The sequence below is a fragment of the Pelodiscus sinensis genome, chromosome 2 (assembly GCF_049634645.1).
Source record: "Pelodiscus sinensis isolate JC-2024 chromosome 2, ASM4963464v1, whole genome shotgun sequence".
NCBI lineage: Eukaryota > Metazoa > Chordata > Testudines > Trionychidae > Pelodiscus > Pelodiscus sinensis.
This window is the reverse complement of record NC_134712.1, coordinates 172,798,389-172,813,678: the sequence shown is the minus strand read 5'-3', so window position 1 is coordinate 172,813,678 and position 15,290 is coordinate 172,798,389. Positions and strand designations below refer to the sequence as shown.

Here is a 15,290-nt window from a genome sequence, read left to right as displayed (position 1 = left end):
TGGGACTCCAAGTAAGAAGTCCTCCAGCTTGACAGAATTTTGACATTATTTCAAAATAATTGCCTGCTGTGTAGACGTGGTCTAGGTTATTTAGAAATAACACTAGTTATTTTGAAATAATGTTGCTGTGTAGATGTACCCTTAGAGAATTCCTAAAGTAGATGCAGAGTGGTGTCATGGGTGGAGCTCCACTTTGTTTGAACTAGTAATTGGTGAGCTTCAGGTGGTTCAGTTTCTCTCTTGTATGGATTGGCCACCAGGGTTTAAGACACTCATCCAAACTATCCAGAACTTGGGGTCTACAAAATTGGGTTTATCTTTCCCATCTGCAGCCTGCTTCAATTTAGGCCATATGAATAGACTTTTTCTTACTGTTGCTTCTATTTCAGGTGCTAGTCTGAGTCAGTACCACTAGCATGTTAGTGAATGCTGTTTAGGCTGTGATTCTGTAAGGAAGGTAAAGCAGGGCCCCAAATGGAAAGCTGTCTAGTCACTGTGCATGATGTTGGCTCTGATAGAGGGGTTTCAGATGAAGAAGTCTGAAGTAAGGAGAAAAGAATGCTGCTTTTAGGAAAAAGAGTATCCTATGCATTGTCATCTGCTGGTGTGTAGGTAGGATATGTGTTGTATACAGCAATGAAACTAAGATGCCTTTGTTTTTTGAGTGCTACACCTGTGGATATTTAAGAATTTTCTCTGTGTGCAAAGTTCATGAGCCATTTTGTTCTGAGTTGCTGAGGCTTTTTCAGAGGGACTCATACACATGCGTCCTGGGGACTTGACTTAAGTTGTTTCTTGTTGGTGTTACCCTTAATCTAAACCAAGTGATGTTATATTGAAGGTACATGTTTTGCATCTTGTATAGCAAAACACAATATGATGGAACAAGGTTATCTAATGCAGTTCTACTAAATGTGCCTCAGTTGGCACATGGCCTGGATTCATCACTGAATTTGGTTGTCTAGTTGTTCTTTGGCTTGGTATTGACATAGAGTGTGATGTGAATGCTGATCCATGCCTCCCACCTACCCCAGTATGTCACTGGGTATGTGACACTTGAGAATTAAAATCATGCTGTGGGTCTGCTACAACTTATTCAAGCAAGTATCTTAATATGGCATTGATTGGGACAGCTAATCTGCTGCAATAGTGAATGGTCTGGTTTGCAAATGAATGAAATATGCTTCTGAATGCCGTTTTATCAAACCTTTATAGAGAGTTGGTTTGAGTTCTGAGCAGAGGTTCGGTTATTTCAAAATTTATTCTAAATTGAGAGCATGGATGCCAAATTTTAATTCACTTTTGAAGTTGAAAACCAAATCCCATAAACATTTAACAGCATGCATATGTTTGAATACCCCTGGCAGACTCTGAAAGGTTACTAGTGAGAGTTAATTTAGTAGCAAAGGCTCACTACCCAATACTCAGAGAGTGAATGAGGATAAATTAAACCACTGAGGGTGCTTTATGAACTAGCAAATTCCTTTCCCACCCTGGTCACCTTTGCTTTAAAAAAAAAAAAAGGGGGGGGGAAATCTTGGTATTTCAGCTTTTCCAATGATGTGACATCATTGGATATAGCAAAGCAACAAGTTGCCAAAAGAGAAGGAAAAGATGTGAAATGCACTATTTGAAATGTATTAATCAAAAACATTCCCGGTTGCTATAGAAGGATGGTAGCTGGAATGGTTTTGTTTAGAGGCTCTGTTCAGTGTTCTTATTAGTATTTGGGTTGCTTATTATACTATTTATCTAGATAGGAGTTTCTTAATAATAATGTTGCATTTTTATTTGAGAATCTTAAAAAGTTTAGGAAACTCTCATGAGTGGAACCTCCCAACACCTTAGTGAATTAGGTAGCCATTCTTATCCAACTTTACATCATTGGTGGTCTAGGGAGCTCAACCTGGTCCCTGAAGCTGGGTGCAAGTGTCTGCAGTGCCTAGTTTCCAGCCTGCACAACTCTTGGTTTGCCCACCAGTTCTCTTGTCCTTCCCAGCAAGAGTTGTTCCTGCAGTTGATATCATAGATGTCATCTCAGCAAATGTAGGAGAGCAGAGTCTCAAAAAAGCAGAAAAAAGAGGAGACAGGGTGGAGAGTTGAGGGGCTGTACAGTCTAAAATCAAAACAGGAGTGTTGCCTTTAAAAATAGGCCAAGATCTGTGTCCTGCTTGACCTTAGTATGGGTGTGATTCTGAGCTGTGTTGGGCACACATAATTCCTATCAACTTCAGTGGGAACTGCACTGCTCAGCACCTTGCAGGATCGAATCCTTTTACGGCAAGGACTTGTTTACGTGAAAGTCATGTCAGTTTTAACTTTAGAACTGCCTTAAAAGTGATTTTGAAGTGGTACAAAACTTCAAAAGGGGTGGATACTCTTATTTTAGTGTAAATTAGGCTTATTTGTTTTAGTTTGTTGATTGAAAATTAATTGAAGACAAATGGATGCAAGCCTGATTTAAATTGAAATAAAAATGTCCACAGAGCCTTTTGCACCGGTTTGAAAAATGATTCAAGTTAAACTGATCCAACTACTGTGTACAGATAGGGCCCAAATGAAGTCAGTGACAACAGTTATGCTTTAAAGAACTCAGAATTTTCTTCTGTTAAAAAATAAAAACCACTCGAAAACTTCACATAATTTCTCAATCCAAGAAAAATGAGTGTATCAATTAATTTTCAAGTATTTTAAAAAGATTACCATCATTTAAACACAGCAGTAACACTTAGCTGGTTTAAATAATATTTAATTTAAAAAGACAAAACAGATGTGTACACAGTTGAGGAAACCATTAACATTCTGCTCAGGAAAGTCATTGTTTACCTTAATTATGTAATAATGCACAGAAACAGACATGGGCTGACTCACATACCTCACATGCACACTAATCAACTGTAGTACTGCTGGTCATCTACTGATGTTCCCTTAATTGTATTTACATTCATCTGAGATCACTAATGACCGCATCGTGCAATAGGATCCGCTAACATTAGTGCTTCTGTGCCTGTGCAGGGTCCCAATGACTTTATTGGTAGAGGCATCCACTAAAGAATACAGCTGACTTTATTGCAGGTTCAGGGCCTCAGACAGCAAGTATAATGCATTTAGATTATTCAACCTGCAAACAGATTGTTTAGTAGACAGATAAGATGCCTTCTTTTGTGCACCATACTGTTTTGTATTTTTATATGAAACTTTACTAAATTATTTACCAGGTAGAATAGCATGAAATAGGACCCCCTAGTGATAGTTTATTGGTCTGTGGAGAACACATTCTGTAGCTTTCAGGGTAATAATATTCATAAAAGGGGGAAATTTAAGTGCAAACAACTTCCTCTAGTTAAATTGTAAATGCTAATCAGACTATAATTCAACCAGGAAATGCCAAGTTCGTGTTGACATTTAGGCCTTAGTTTATGGTGATGTGGAGGGAAATTAAAGCAGGTCTTTTTTTCAGTAGGACGAGTAAAATAACTCTAGAAATTGTTGAATTACTTTTTTACTAATGCTTTCTTACATTTCTGGTAAACCGTCTCCTCATCCACCGTACCGATCACCCTCTAAGTAAACATGCCAGAGGATACAACTCAATGAATTGACTATGGCTGCTAGAAAATAACCACCGTTGGCTGACAGTTGTGAAATTTTGTTTTCTTTCTTCGGCAGGTTTGAATTATATCTTGACTGCAGATGTGGCAAAGAAAGAAAAAGGCCAACAGCCCAGGGTTTACTTTGTGTCTTCTGGGGAAACAATGGGACAGGTTGTGGAGCAGTTACAGCTGTCATACATGAAGGAAAAGTGTGAGCCCTACCTAGCCTACGTGAAGGTCAGTCCATTTTCTCTCTTTCCTGGCGTTCACCTTTTTGCAATTCATCTGTTGCTTTAAGTATATATTATATCATCCATCAAAGCAGCTATGTTCGGTTTGGTTTGGGATGCTCTTGCTGTTTATTTCCTGTGGTTGAACTTCTCTGAATCAATGAAAGGGCCCTTTTAGGTGGCAGTTGGTCAGTTCTGGGGCACATTCTTCACGCAGTGCACACTCAACCTGTGGAACTCCTTGCCAGAGGACATTGTGAAGAGTAGGACTTTAATAGTGTTCAAAAAAGAGGTAGATAAATTCATGGAGATTAGGTCCATCAATGGCTATTAGCCAAGGTGCGGGTAGGAATGATGTCCTTAGCCTCTGTTTGTCTGGAAATGGATGACAGGAGAGGGATCACGTGATGATTACCTGTTTTGTCCACTGCCTCTGGGGCATCTGACATTGGTCACTGTCGGCAGACAGGATACTGGGCTAGATGAACCTTTGGTCTGACCCAGTATGGCTGTTCTTATGTTCATGAATTCATTTTGGATTGGGATTTGAGGAGGGTCCATTGAAACTTTTATCTATGTCTTAGAATGATTATTTCCTTTACTCAAGATTGGGGATGAATGTCTCCAGCTATGTTTCTGGAGGGATAATGTTCCTTTGAGAGAGTACTTTAGCAATGAGTTGGTAGGATATGATAATGATCTTTGGTCTACAGCTCTCAGGCTGTGTCTAAACTACACCTCTCTGTCGGCAGAGGGATGTAAATTAGACATATTGAAAGTACAAATGAAGTGGGGATTTAAATATCCCGCGCTTCATTTGCATAATGGCAGCCGCTGCTTTTTAAAATTTTTTGAGGAATATAGGCTCTTTCAAAATGGGTCATTTCTGTCAAAAATGCCCCGTTTAAACTGCTGGTTTTTTTTGAAAAGCCCCTTTTCGAAAAAAAGCGGTGCCTGCCATTATGCAAATAAAGCGTGGGATATTTAAATCCCCACTTCATTTGCACTTTCGATACTTCTAATTTACATCCCTCTGCCGACAGAGGGGTGTAGTTTAGACGTAGCCTCACTGAAGAAATGTCCTTGATATGTCCTCTTATTTGAGAAGTAAATAAAAAAGGCAGTAGAGAATCAGAACTTTGTTTTTAGAAGTCTAGAAGGTGGTTAGAAGTAATTGATGTAGAAAGGAATTATTCTTTTAAATTGTTTACGTGCCTTTTGTGTTTAACACATAAAGGACCATGATACAAAACTGTGGAGCAATATGTTGAGATGGTATGTCTGGTCTGGTGATGCATATGCTTCAGCTTAGCAATTATGGCCTCCTGTTTCAAGGATGCCGCTCCATAAATTAGGCTGACCGAAATTCACTTTGCAGTACATGGCAGATACTGGGACAGTCCCTGTTTTTGCATTTCCACTGATAAGCCAGTTTGTAGTCAATAATTCTCATAAGAAGGAGCTCTTTCAGGAATCTTCTTTGTACCTAGTTACCCTGAGCCTGGGGGTGAAGTTCATCTTTGACATTATTAGCATTTTTGTGCAAGGCTGTTGACATAATTGAAAACGACCACTATGTGTTAAAAAAGCAGCCGTGTGTTAAGTTGCTCATGTCTCTGGAGGTAGGCTAGATATTCCAAGGTTTTCTTCTTATGGGGTGGCTTCCTGTGTCTGCTGCGTAAAAACTCATTACAGAAAATGTAAGAAAATTAGTTTACTAACAACGAAAAGACCTGGATGCATGTTTAATAATTCTGATCTATCTCAAAGAAGCACATCCAATCAAGCTTTATTATATAATATTTCAGGGTTCTGGTGGTTAAAAGAGTTCAAGGAGGATGTTCCTTTATTGCTTAGGTCTTGCATTAAGAAATACTTTTCTTTCATACTAGCCCTGTTGTGGTTTTTGGGTGTTGGATAGAATTCACTAGGGGGAAGCACACGTCTGGAAAGCTATTTTATTTGTTATAATTGTTGCTAGCTAAGGCTTGGGGTAGAAAATGTTTTCAAAGGGAAACTATTTGTCTGAAAAAACACTTGGGGAATTGTAATTGCTTATGTAAAGGAAATATATAAACACATTTAAATTTACCAGCAGCTGTTTATCAGTAAAGTAAGACAGCTGTTTAACAATTAGGATTTAGTTGTTTATATGACATAGGCAAGGCCAGGGTTTTTTTCCTGTTGAGGAAACTGCAGGAAAGGTCATTAGTTTGTGTAAGGAAGGATGCAGAATAGTAGGGAATGGTGATCCTTGGTAGTTTGGGCCCTCATGGGAAGAGGTGATGTGATCCATAGAGCCATTTGACAATGGGAACATCAAAGACCCATGCATTCTCTGGAGGAGTGGAAATGGAGGTCGTGATCCTTTACTATTCTGAGTCCAGGAGTCAGAAGCTAGTACAAATTAAAGTTCCGTGATTGCATAGTTTTCTGAGGGAGCTGGTGATGGGGTCTGAGTTTTAAGGTTTGCATTGGAATGATTAATCGATTTATGTTTGCCATTAGTTTTCTTTTCCCTGGCCTTCATACAAGTGAGGTATGAGATGACCTACTTTTTGCACCATGGTGTTTGAGACTGTCCTTAACCCATTCATTTTATTACTGTATTACACCTTTTAATCTTCTGTGACAAAAAAAGTAACATTATTTCTATGTTGTAACTGCAGTGTTGGAGTATGTGTGGTCACGATGTAGAGATAAGTGCTTAGGAAGACCTAGGGAATTGAGGTATTAACACCTGAGATGGGTCACCTAATCCTGGTGATCCAATAGAACTGCAGGTGAGAGGATTATTCTAGGAGGGGTGGGTGAGATTTTGTGGCCTGCACTGTGCAGGGGGTCAAGACTAGATGATCATAATGGTCCCTTCTGACCTTAAAGTCTATGAGGTTATGTTCTTCAAATAACAGTATGTTTCTAACTTGTCCAGTTGACATTTCTCTGATTCATTGTATAGTTGATAAGCCCTGGCCTTTGGAGACAGCCACTCCACTAAAACCGACTGCAGGGCTGCTGGCCTGTGTCCTCAGGAAGCACTAGTGCCACTTAGCATCTGTTCAGCCTCTTCCTTGAGTTCATTTTTCAAACACAAAATTCACAAATAATACCAAAACAAAACTGTTCCCTGGAACAAAACAGGTTGCAAAGTTCCAGAGTCCTGCCAACCTGCCCCCTGGCTGAGAACAGCTCCAACCCCGGGTGGAGAGTCCCCTCCCCTGCCCTGCTCTCGCTAGGACCCAGGAAGTGCTGGGGACAGGAGCTGGGGACAGGAGCTGCAGCTAGGAGTCCCGCTGTCCCAGCCGGCGCAGGGGGAGCGATCACAGGCTCCAGCCCGGCCACAGGAAGCAACTCGCCGCCGCTGCTCGTGGAGACTCTGGGGCCAGGCTCCAGGCTAGATCCCTGAGCCCCGGCGGGGGCTGCTGTGGGGCCCCGGAGCCCAGGCTGCAACCGGGAGGAGGAATCTCCGGTAGGGCCAGTCCTGCTGCTCCCCAGAAGCGTCTCCCAGGGCGGGGCCCCCAGCCTGGCCAGGCCCTATCCAGCCCAGCCCAGCCCCAGGAAGGGCACCACTTGGGGGGCAGGTAAGAGTGACCCCCTGGGAGCGGCGCCCTGGTGCCCCAGGGCTGCAGGGGGAGGGTTTGGTCCCGGGCTGCTCCCAGGCCTCCCAGCCTGCGGGGATTTTAGCTGCCTTGGTTGAGTGGGAGATTAGTAATTCCTGCCCCTCTAGGTTGCCAGGCTGCCTCCATATTGAGACAGACAGCCCTGGATTTTCGCCTCCTGGCCGGGAGAAAAATCAGAAGATACTGGACATTTTAGGTGTCTGGTATTTTCTGAACTTTTTTACCAGACAGGAGGTGAAAATACCGGACTGTCAGGTTCAATACCAGACACCTGGCAACCCTATTCCACAGCTGTGCTCTTCAGCTGAGCTTTCATCCTTTACAGCAGTGAGGGGTAGCCTACGCTAGGCAGTGCGATGCATGAATGGTCTTCCTTCATCTCAGTGGGCCCACAGATTGTCATAACCAAGATGGTCTCCTAGGCTAGAATAGCTTTGCTAACAATGCTTGCGTACCTAGAATTTGTAGGGTGTGCCGATTGAAGCATAGTAGCGCTCTGATTAGATGCAGAGGGAGCGCACGGCTCTCACAGTCAGTGTTGTGTGTAATCAGCATGCATCTCGTTTCACATGCCCTTGCTTTAACTGCATGTTACTTCAGTAATACCGGTGTGGGGTAGGGGGGAACCTATGCAGATGGAAGGAAACCAGTGGAATCTGGCGACTCTGTGTGTAATTAACAGTAAACAAAATGTCTTGCTGGCCACATATACAACCCTGGTATGCTGGTTGGGCACTAGCTACAGGGTGCCTTCCACTGCCTTACAGGAATCACCTGACCCTTCTCAGCTGAGTGTGATAACCCCTTCTTCTTCCAGGCCCAAACAGCTGTTCTGAAGAGGCTTTGACTCCAAACAGGATTGGCTGGCCTCAGGGCTCTTGAGGCAGATTACTTCATTAAACCTTTGCTGCAAAAGAGCATTTACTAGTATAATTCCTCCATTATTCTGAGCAAGTGCTACTCCTCTTATTCCTATTATTAACTGTGAAGCTGTATACAATTCTCAGTCTTGCTTAGTAACTGAGTTACTGGTGATGAGTGACTCTCAAAATATTTGGAGTTTGTGTTTGGTCTGGACAAGGCTTTGAAAGTGTCTGGTCTCAGATAAATATTAGTCACACTCGTGGCTACATAATTATGTTACAAATCTCATGTGATTCCTGTAAGAATTCAGTTTTCAGACCATGATGGAAAGTGGAGTGAAATTATTTCAGAGCCACAGAATGATGTGCGTGTGGTTTAAAAATGGGGGGAAGGGCTGGGAGAGGAGAGACACTGCTCCCATTTGTGGTTAGGAGACTCTTAAGTATTTGGAATCAGAGGGACCTGCAGGTGATATGCTGTTCTTCATGTTACATAAACTGTTATCTACTGCAAAACCTCAAGTTCTTTTTATTTAAGCAGCCCTTGAAGTTCTAAAATTCTTCTGCTCAGTAGAGATTGGGATACAGCAGATACAGTTGAGGCGTGATTGTGACGTTCAAGAGTATCACTTATTTTCTCAGGTTACTGTTTAGCATTGATGCTGTCCCCTTCATTGTGTTGTGCTCTACTGCTGGGCAGTTCCTCATATGAAACCGAATATAATAGCCTGGGTAATACTAGAAATATCAGCACGTCTAGATAAGCTACTGTCATTGGGTTTCATGTCCCTAATCCACAGATCCCACAGTAAAAGCCCATGAGCCACATCTTCTCAGCAAAGATTTAATATCAGATTCTGTTATAATAATTGTAAAACTAAAAAATACACTGAAGTGTGTTTTCTAGTCTATAACGAGGCATTGTTCTAATAACTAAATTACATCTTTTCAACAGTAAAACAATTAATACATTTTAGAATGCAGCCAGCTATAATTTTATACTCTCCTGCTTGCCGTTGCAGAGATTTTTTGCAGTGGGACTTTTGGAGATTATGCTTTAAATTATGCTTTAAATTATTATTACAGTAATTGCAGGTCTTGTGTCCGCAACAGAACTTGTGGTAATTGCATGACCATTCATTTTCCATTTCTTAGGATGCACTGTCTAGTTAGCTGTCATGATCATGAGGGTTAACCAACAGCCTGGGGACTAAGGGGTTAACTATACCTAAGCCAGGCAGAGTTGGCCAATAGGAAAGTAGCTAGGAATTTCAAACTGGGACAAAAGAATTTTGGGGTTTTCCCTCCTTTGTCTCTGGGGCAGTTTCTCTCCAGCTACTGAGGACAGAATGTCTCCCTCCAAGAAAAGACTCTTCCCTGTGTGTAAGTAGGGTAAAGTTTAGATAAATCTGCTAGGTTTTATTGTTTTATGGTTTGGGAAATGAGATCAGATGTCTGTGCATTTAGAAATGGGTTTTGCTCTCCTTTGTAACTAAGGGTACGTCTAGACTACATGCCTCTGTCGCCAGAGGCATGTAGATTAGGCTACCAGGCATAGGAAAATGAAGCAGCGATTTAAATCATCGCCGCTTCATTTAAATTTACAGGGCTGCCGCGCTGAGCCGATCAGCTGTTCGTCGGCTCAGTGCTGTAGTCTGGACGCTCCGCGGTCGACATCAAAGGCATTTGTCGACCTCCCTGGTAAACCTCATCCCACGAGGCATATCGGGGAGGTCGACAAATGTCTTTGATGTCGACCGCGGAGCGTCCAGACTACAGCGCTGTGCCGACGGACAGCTGATCGGCTCAGAGCGGCAGCCATTTCAATTTAAATGAAGCGGCGATGATTTAAATCGCTGCTTCATTTTCCTATGCCTGGTAGCCTAATCTACATGCCTCTGTCATCAGAGACATGTAGTCTAGACGTACTCTAAGCTCCTGGCCCATGGTGGGGTTCCCCCCATGAGTATATTACTTTGTGACTTTTCTATCTAGTCATTATGCTTGCAACATGTATATTGCGCTGATAATAAAGTTCTTTCTCTTTTTTTTTCCTTTTTATTAAGGATTGGTTAATTTTTGTGTTCCGGTTTTTACTTTAGGGGTGAGATTTCCCAAGTGATTTCTTCCCTGATTTTCTTATCCTTACTTGGGTGGTGGCAGTGGATTTTATCCCCAAAATCTAAGTTTTTAAGATTTTTGGGGGGAAGTTTTATACCAAAGCCTGGAAAGATAAGGTTTTGGGGTACTTTTGTGGGCCCCCACTTCTGCATTTATCATGCCAGAGTGGGGAAGGAACTATGACATGGTAGCATAGAGGTGGGATCATTTTGAGAACCCAGGATTTTTAAAAGGACACAGGTTTTTCTTTGGAGTTACAAGCTTTGCAGTTTTTTTTCCTCTTGTTGGTTTTTTTCCCCCCTTTTGTTTTCTGTGCTGCCTAGGGGAGAAGCAGACAGACGGTTAACCTTAAGCCAGACACAGACCATCCTACCTAAACAGTTTGTTTTGTTCTAGCTTCCAGAACAACTGGATAGCTAGGCTAGAATAGGGCAGAGGAGCTTGCCCAGTACATGGATCGGGCAAAGTAGCCCTAGAGAAACCAACCCTTCCTAAGCAACACCCTGAGGTAGAAACAGCCTCAGAGCAAGGGCATTGCTGTAATCACTAATGTGTGTTGGGTCCAAATTTTCTGCAAAGAGGCTCATGTAAGGTGTCTATTGAAAGCTCGTACTCTGCTAATTCTATGTATGATACTTGTGTACTTCTGTGATTTTTTGTATATGAAGTAATGGAATGGAATTTGATCTTGTATGTTAAAATTTTTCTGTCTGGAAGGAAGCAATGGAAATGGACTGCCTCCTTCAAGGGATGCTTATTCAGTGAATGGGCTGTGCTAAGTATAATTTTCAGCAGAATGTGCAGCAGAAATTAGGGATGTGCTAGTAAAGAGAGGAGCAAGAATAAAGATGGAGAGAGAGAGGTTCCAGAAAATGAAATTAAAAAAGTTAGATGTTTTCTTCCATATTTCTCTAATCTTAATCTTGTTTGGACTATATATGATGATGATCTTCTTGTCCTCACCTCTTAGAGACCATGTGAGTTAAAGGCACTCAGAAAATCCCACAGACAAGCCCAAAACGTGTTTAATAAGCATTCTGACCAGGGCAGTTTTACACTTTTGAACTCTTTAGAGGATTTTGTTTCCAGGTTGCAGCTGTTGTTACTTCCTCCTTTTCTGAATTTCCCTCATATTTAAATGTCTGAGGATGGGACAGGAATACCCACCAACCTGAATTTGAAAGTGAGAGCAAAAAGTGTTGTGCATCACATTTCTTAGGTCATATTCTTCATCTTATTTTCACAAGGTCATGATGATGATGAATACCACTCATATGATCCTTATGTTAATTATAGGTGACTTATGCAGGTTTGTATCTAGCTGAAAGCTAGCCAACTGAGCTAGCTATTGCCATCAGTCACTGCTGCCTCTGGTCAAAGCCAGGGTCTGAAAAGCCTCAAACAGCATCAACAAACATAGCACAGAATTACATCAGAAACTACATTTATATTTTCCAGATATTCTTATATCTGTGGCTAGCTGTCTCTCTCAAACAGAACCACCGTGCCCATAATTTAACTCCTGTTTACTCTAGTCGTAGCTACAGAGGAGGGCAGAGCTGATCAATAAATATTATTGTCACTAAACTCACTATATAATGCCAGTCTTGGTTACGAGTCTGTGCTGGCTTTGCATGGACCAGGCAATTAACAGTTATGACGATTAAAATGTTGTCTCTCTATAGAAATCACCATAGCTGTATGGCTCATTTGCTTTTGAATTCTGTGAACTTGGACTTGCAATTTTAAACCTTAATTCAGGCATTTGGGTTTCTAAGGCTTTGGTGGTGATCTCTCACAAATAAGTCTTGAAACTAATGTAGCTTCAGGGGGTAGCCGAGTTAGTCTGTAGAGGATAAACTTCAAAAACAAGAAAAGGTCTGGTAGTTGAGAATGTACGATTGGCCATGCTGGGTCAGAACAAAGGTCCATCTAACCTAATATCCTGTATTGACAGTGGCCAACAGGTGCTTCAGAGGGAATGAACAAAACAGATCATTAATTTATTTATTGCCTGTTGCCCATCTTGTGCCAAACAGAGGCTAAGGGACACCATCCCTTCCCAACCTGACTAATAGCCACTGATGGACTTATCTAGTTGTTTTTTTTAACTCTCTTGTAATCTTTGCCTTCACAGCATCCTCTAACAAAGAGTTCCACACAGCCCATTTGTGACTGTGCTTCTGTTTGATCTCACCTAATGGGAACATCTGTGTCAAAAATAGTTTGCTCTTAAAACTATAGCAATCTTACTTGCAGAGTCTTTGTAGCACTCAGACAGCTTCACCCTCAAGGATGATGTTGCAAAGATGCTAGAGGACTGATAATACATGAACAGGCTTGCTCATCCTTGAGACAATCTTTCCCTTTTATATTTGTTAAAGATATTATAATGGAGACATATGTTGGCAATAGTTAGTAATTTTACAATAGCTTCTAGGAATCCCAATCAAGAATCATGACTCCATGGTGGTAGTGTCTGTTAAGTGTAGTAACAAAAGACAGTCCTCATCCCAGAGAGCTCACAAAGTGTGTCAGACAAAGCATAACAGGAAGACAAATCAGGAACATGAGTTGCAGGTGGGTTGTGAGGATGAGGTAACTATAAAATTTGGCAGAAACCACTGCTTATCATATCACTTCTAAAACCCAACAGTTGGCTGCCCTTCATTTGATTTCTCATTTGAAAGAATGGATGACCTTCACAACTGAAAGGTCGTATTCCCATGAATTTATCTGCTTTTTGGTCACCAATGGAAATTCATGGCCTGAGCCTATTCTCCATTACTGTAGATAATCCTCTTCTTGATAGCTCTCAGTATTATTAAAGTATTGCATTTATACTTGGGTTTGAGGATGTATAAGCATTTCCATGCTATGCCTCTCCAAACCTTTACAAAAGTGTATCACTTTGGGGAGGAAAAGAAACCCTTTTGTGGCTGGACATGTTATACATTTCTCTACAATTGTTATTTTTTTGGAAATGAAGAATCACCATCACTGTTTTTCAAGGGTCACATTTGTCATGGTTCGTCAGCAACCCTCTCTCTCTCAAAAAAAAAAAAAAAATCAGGAAAAGCTGACTTCCATTAGAGTAGGGGGCTGTTGTCTGGCCTTTTGTTAGAGTTAATTGGATTGCTCATGATCAAGCCTGTTTGTCCCCAGTGGTCTGGTGGCTAATTCTGAGATCCTAACACTTTGGCTGAGGAAACATGAGTCAAGTAGCTGATCGTTCCAGCTTAGAAAGGCAAACTGCTCCAGTGAATCCCTTCCTCTACATCTGACACAATGAATTTCCCTTTGGCTTTGACTATTCTCCCTCCCTCCTAGCCTGACTAACATGAGAGGTCCTGGATGACAGAGACCAATGTGCCCAGCGGCAGAGGGAGGAATAAAGACAAGCAATTGGTGTTGGTGTTCTTTTGTGCATTAGTGCAGAGGCTGATTTCAGAGCTGCAGCAGCTACAAAAATCAGATGCCAAGAATTTTACTGGATTTGGACCACAGGGTAGACAAAGAGAATAATGATCAGCAGGAAGTTTACAAGTACTGTATGTAAGACCAAAGTTTTCTGTCCATCTTTGCCAAGAGTGGTGACTGCACTGAGGATCAGAGCTACAGCCTCATGGTGGAGTTTATATTTTTGAGTTTGTTTCCTTTCATTGTGCTTGCTGAGCCAAATAATGAGTGTTAGAATGAGCCAGACTCAGTCACATCATATGTTCTGCCTCCGAGGCTGGTGGGTGGGCCAATTTATAAATCAAAGCTTTACTGGTTTAACAGTACAGCTTTGGACAATCGTGTGTATAGCTGCTAGCCAGAACAGTGTGCAAAACATGCTAGCAGACTATTGTACCTAATATTTTCCATCACCTCACTCTGATGTAAGGAGTTCAGCCTTCTCCCCTTGGATATACCCTGGCCAGGCATGACTGTGCATTGTGGGAAGCTGCCGGTTGCACTGGAAAGCTTTTGGTAGTCTGAGAGGAGCATGGTTCTTAGCTGTGCTGTGGTCCATTAGGAACTGCAGTGGATTACAGGGGTCATCTGCAATGTCTCTTTTAAATGCAGGGATTTAGCTGTGATAAAAAGGGAAGGTTAGGGACATTTTGTAGGGGAGAAAGATGTTTCAGCTAAGTGTGTGGTTTACCCGGGACCCAAACACTATTCACTGTTGTTTATTTGGTTTTGGGCTCCCTTTGCTTCTGCAGAGGCTTTGCTATTTCCTAAAGTTCTGATGTAAAACCCATTAAATCAGTGTGGAGTCTTTCTACTATGATGGAGAAAGGCTGTTCTCAGTAGTGACAGATGGCAGAACAAGGAGCAATGGTATCAAGTTGCGGTGGGAGAGGTCCAGGTTGGATATTAGGAAAAACTATTTCACTAGGAGAGTGGTGAAGCACTGGAATGGGTTATCTAGGGAAGTAGTGGAGTCTCCATCCCTAGAGGGCTATGGCTATAAAAGGGATGCAAATTAGACGTATCGCAATTGCTAATGAAGCAGGGATTTAAATCTCCGCCGCTTCATTAGCATAAAAATGGCTGCCGCTTTTTTTCGGCACGGAGCTTTGCCGGAAAAAAGCGCCAGTCTAGACGCGGATCTTTCGGAAAATAAAGCCAACCGGCAGCACCCCAGCTGCTCTTGGGGAAGCCTGGAGCAGAGCAGCTGGAGTGCTGCTGGATTGGTCCCACTGTGCTGAGGGGCGGACCCACCCAGCAGTACCCAGGGGCTGCCGGATTATCAGATATGCCGGACTTTCAGAAGGGGGGGGCTATGAGGGGTCTGGGGTGAGGTGGGGGGATGCCTTCCCAGACCCTTCAGAGCCCCCGCTTCTGATAGTCCTGCTCTGCCCCAGGAGTCCC

General features: G+C 42.2%; 1 protein-coding gene across 2 annotated transcripts in view; it reads left to right on the top strand.

Annotated features, from left to right (window-relative positions):
• Nucleotides 1-15,290, top strand: part of ITGA9 (integrin subunit alpha 9) — a 332,993-nt gene that overhangs the window by 82,641 nt on the left and 235,062 nt on the right. For both annotated transcript variants that reach the window (XM_006124025.4, XM_075921785.1), the window contains exon 15: nt 3,670-3,830. In XM_006124025.4, the coding sequence (XP_006124087.1) occupies nt 3,670-3,830 (161 nt within the window). The remainder of the gene's footprint in view (nt 1-3,669; nt 3,831-15,290) is intronic.